Source organism: Drosophila suzukii, unplaced genomic scaffold, assembly GCF_043229965.1.
Source record: "Drosophila suzukii unplaced genomic scaffold, CBGP_Dsuzu_IsoJpt1.0 scf_20, whole genome shotgun sequence".
NCBI lineage: Eukaryota > Metazoa > Arthropoda > Insecta > Diptera > Drosophilidae > Drosophila > Drosophila suzukii.
In genome coordinates, this window is record NW_027255907.1 from 288,598 (window position 1) to 292,810 (window position 4,213).

Here is a 4,213-nt window from a genome sequence, read left to right on the forward strand (position 1 = left end):
ATGAGTTCATATATTGATCCCGACTATTCTATAGGTCGCAACCTGCGACAGAGACAAAGGAGAATAGGCGTTTATAACGCAAATGAAGGAATAGATTCAGACAAAAATAAAAGAAAAGGAAAGAAGAAAGGGCAATGCTTCGGAAAAAATAGCGCGTATGATGAATACGGAAATATCCGCATCAACGGTCTAGATATTTGTGAGAAAATTAAAAACATACTTTCAAGGGTGTCACATAAATCGAAAAGCGCTGAATTGGAGGAAGTTTTTTATTTTGATCACCAAGCTCTGGAGTTCATTTTTGTGGCACCCCTGAAACAGTTGACATTTAAAATAAAATATGTTTATTTTCAGGCGACTGCTTAAATAAAGAATGTGAAGGTTGTTGGTATGAGTGCCGTAGTTGTGGCTCTACCAGATGTGGTCCGCAATGCCGCTCAAATCGAAAGTTCTTCTACGAGGGCATTACCTATGATGGAAAAGACTTATCTATGCATAATAAATATATTCCAAAATAAAGTAATGAATTGTTCTATAGGCTTAAGCTACACAATTGAATGAATCGAACAAAACAACCAACTTGTATAACTCTGTGTATATTTATGTATGTATATCCGGTTATATCTAATAAGAAGATAAGAAAACTTCAATTTTTTATAGGTTCTGCCTGACCGTTCGTATGAGCGCCGAGATCTCGGGAACTATAAAAGCTAGAAAGATGGGTTTTGGCAAACAAAGTGTTTAATCTCGGAAACAGCCGAAATGCTGCATATCTCCTTCTCCCTTCCACTTCCTTTAGTTGAGTAACGGGTATGTAATATTCGAGGCCGTCGACTATAGCGTTCATTCTTGTTTTTGACTGAGTTGTCGAGGTCACTCGGACAACCGACAAAATTTTTTTAAATAAGTATAACATTTTGCGGTGTTCATTCTATTTTGCAAATCGTTGGTATCTGTAATTCGATTGTATTTAATTAATTGCATTTGTCAAATTCGCATTTATTTACTTCTTGGACACTGTAACTTGCTGTTCTGTTAAACTGCTATAAATTTGTCTGAGGATGCCCAGCTGGGTCGCCTACTCCGCTGGAAGTCATCTATTGAGGACAGGAGAAGAGCTTTCTGTCACTATTACAAAGCTAAATGAAGGGTCCAATCTCAGAGTAATCGGCCATGTATTACTAAGTCATCCAAACATTTTATAACGGACCCGAAATATATTTAAAATAAAAAATTTAAACGAATTTATAGGAGCTTTAATATACATTTGTATACAAGAAGCAAAAAATTAACAAGAAAGGAAAGGATACCCATGCAGTTACGATTATTAAATTTAACGAGGAAGATCGCTATAGTCAAGTACCTCGACTATCCGATACCCGTTACTCACGAAAAGGGACCAAAGGGAAATAAAGATATGCAAGCAGCAAAGCGAGATTAAAATGCGCCACCTACCGGGGTAGACAGATTTAAGCGTTATGGGCGTTAGAGTAAGCGTGGCAAATTTTTTTTTTATCAATCGATAGGTATTGACGCGACCAATACATTTCAGTTAAAATTTTTATTCTAGCATGAAAATTGTGGGCGTCAACAAACGTGCGCTGCGTACAAGGCTACGAAATCCAAATCTGAGGTCTCAATTCTCTATCTTTGATAGTTTCCTAGATATTCACGTTCATATTTACGATTCTTTGAAGTTTCTGGGCGTGGCACTTTTTTTTGGGTCAATCGATAGGTGTTGATGACAACAATACATTCCAGATAAAATTTTTATTCTAGCATCAAAACTGTAGGAGTCACAGTTTTGGGCGGTTTGTGGGCGTTAGAGTGGGCGTGGCACGCTGCTGAAACAAACTTGCGCTGCGTAAGAAGCTCAGGAATCTGTACTACAAATCTCAATAGCCTAGATCTTATAGTTCCTGAGATCTCAGCGTTCATCCGGACGGACAGACAGACGTACGAACATGGCTAGATCGACTCGGCTAGTGATACTGATCAAGAATATATATACTTTATGGGGTCGGAAACGCTTCCTTCTGCCCGTTACATACTTTCCGAAGAATTTAGTATAACCTTTTACTCTACGAGTAACGGGTATAAAATACAAAAAAAAACACTGAAGCTATAATTTGTTTCATATCATTTTCCCACCAATTTTCCGATCGTTCCTATGGCAGATATATGATATAGTCGTCCGATTTTAATAAAATTAAATACGAAATTCAGAACTAATTAAAAAATGATTTTTCCAATCGTAGGAGGTTATGTGTTAAAAAACACCGAAGCTATAAATGGTTTCATATTATTTTCCCACCAATTTTCCGATCGTTTCTATGGCAGCTATATGATAGAGTCGTCCGATTTTGATAAAATTAAATTCGAAATTCAGACCTAATTAAAAAATGTTATTTCCAAGCGTAGGAGTTTATATGTTAAAAAACCCCAAAGAAATTAAAAAAAATATGTTTGTTCCGTTTATTCGTATCGGTGCTATAAGATATAGTTGTCCGATCCGGCTGGTTCCGACTTATATACTACCTGCAAAAGAAATAAGACTTTTGGGAAAGTTTCAGCCCGATAGCTTTAAAACTGAGAGACTAGTTTACGTAGAAACGGACAAACGGACATGGCTATATCGACTCTTCAAGTGATGCTGATAAAGAATATATATACTTTATGGGGTCGGAAACGCTTCCTTCCCTAATAAATACAACTGGAATATTCTTCGATATCTCCACTCGCCCAATTGGACTTAGCGCTGAACTAATCTTTGTGGCTGCAAGCCGAACTTTTGCTCTCGTTATTTTATAATTTAAGACTTAACAAGACACTTTAAGGAAACACTTCTTGACTGTGAGACGGTCGAAATTGGAAAGACCGATTATGCCGCCATAATTCTGCCGGTAACCCCATAGCGATTCTGGGAGATGCCACAAAGCAGGTTGACATTAAGGTCTGTTGCTCTCCTCCCCCTTTCTGCATGCACCCCACCATAGTTCTCTATCTGATTCATAGATGGCGCCTCCCAACTTACGATATTCACTACAAGCGCTACACCTGACGCATTCGGACCCCAATGCTGGCCATGTTGAAATGACGAAGTCCTTGGAGACCCTGCGACGTCAGTTCTATTGGCCAGGAATGCCTATCCAGGTGCGTGAATACGTCCGGGGTTGCGAGGTGTGCAAGGAATCCGGCTGGTTCCGACTTATATACTACCTGCAAAAGAAATAAGACTTTTGGGAAAGTTTCAGCCCGATAGCTTTAAAACTGAGAGACTAGTTTACGTAGAAACGGACAAACGGACATGGCTATATCGACTCTTCAAGTGATGCTGATAAAGAATATATATACTTTATGGGGTCGGAAACGCTTCCTTCCCTAATAAATACAACTGGAATATTCTTCGATATCTCCACTCGCCCAATTGGACTTAGCGCTGAACTAATCTTTGTGGCTGCAAGCCGAACTTTTGCTCTCGTTATTTTATAATTTAAGACTTAACAAGACACTTTAAGGAAACACTTCTTGACTGTGAGACGGTCGAAATTGGAAAGACCGATTATGCCGCCATAATTCTGCCGGTAACCCCATAGCGATTCTGGGAGATGCCACAAAGCAGGTTGACATTAAGGTCTGTTGCTCTCCTCCCCCTTTCTGCATGCACCCCACCATAGTTCTCTATCTGATTCATAGATGGCGCCTCCCAACTTACGATATTCACTACAAGCGCTACACCTGACGCATTCGGACCACAATGCTGGCCATGTTGAAATGACGAAGTCCTTGGAGACCCTGCGACGTCAGTTCTATTGGCCAGGAATGCCTATCCAGGTGCGTGAATACGTCCGGGGTTGCGAGGTGTGCAAGGAGTCCAAAGCGCCAAACTTCAGGATGCAGGTCGGAATCGGACGAAGAGTAGAGACGGAAAGGCCATTCCAGAAACTCTACATCGATTTTCTGGGCAAGTATCCGAGGTCCAAGAGTGGACACGCCTGGATATTCATCGTGGTGGACCATTTCTAAAAGTACACCTTCTTAAAGGCGATGAAGGAGGCGACGGCGGCGAACGTAGTGAATTTCCTGGTAAACCAGATATTTTACAAGTTCAGGGTGCCTGAGACGATACATTCGGACAACGGCAAACAGTTCGTATCCAAGGCGTTTGAGGAGATGATTCGGGGCTTCGGTATACAGCACATAAAGACTTCAG

The 4,213-nt window shown here is 40.4% G+C and overlaps 1 protein-coding gene across 2 annotated transcripts; it reads left to right on the forward strand.

Annotated features, from left to right (window-relative positions):
• LOC136117635 (ARL14 effector protein) lies at positions 1 to 1,244 on the forward strand. Of its 2 annotated transcripts, XM_065868609.2 has the most exons (3): positions 1 to 199; positions 355 to 519; positions 661 to 1,244. In XM_065868609.2, exons 1-2 carry the CDS (start codon positions 1 to 3, stop codon positions 516 to 518), a joined length of 363 nt encoding a protein of 120 aa, XP_065724681.1. In that variant the 3' UTR covers position 519; positions 661 to 1,244. The 2 variants fall into 2 exon arrangements, with proteins under 2 accessions (XP_065724681.1, XP_065724680.1); XM_065868608.2 differs by lacking the exon at positions 661 to 1,244 and having other exon boundaries at positions 355 to 579.
• Positions 1,245 to 4,213: the final 2,969 nt, after the last annotated feature.

Excerpts from the sequence above, each read along its gene's own strand:
- LOC136117635 (XM_065868609.2), top strand. The coding sequence starts at position 1 with ATGAGTTCATATATTGATCCCGACTATTCTATAGGTCGCAACCTGCGA. Across the intron at positions 200-354 it reads CATCAACGGTCTAGATATTT|GCGACTGCTTAAATAAAGAA; the intron begins GTGAGAAAATTA and ends GTTTATTTTCAG.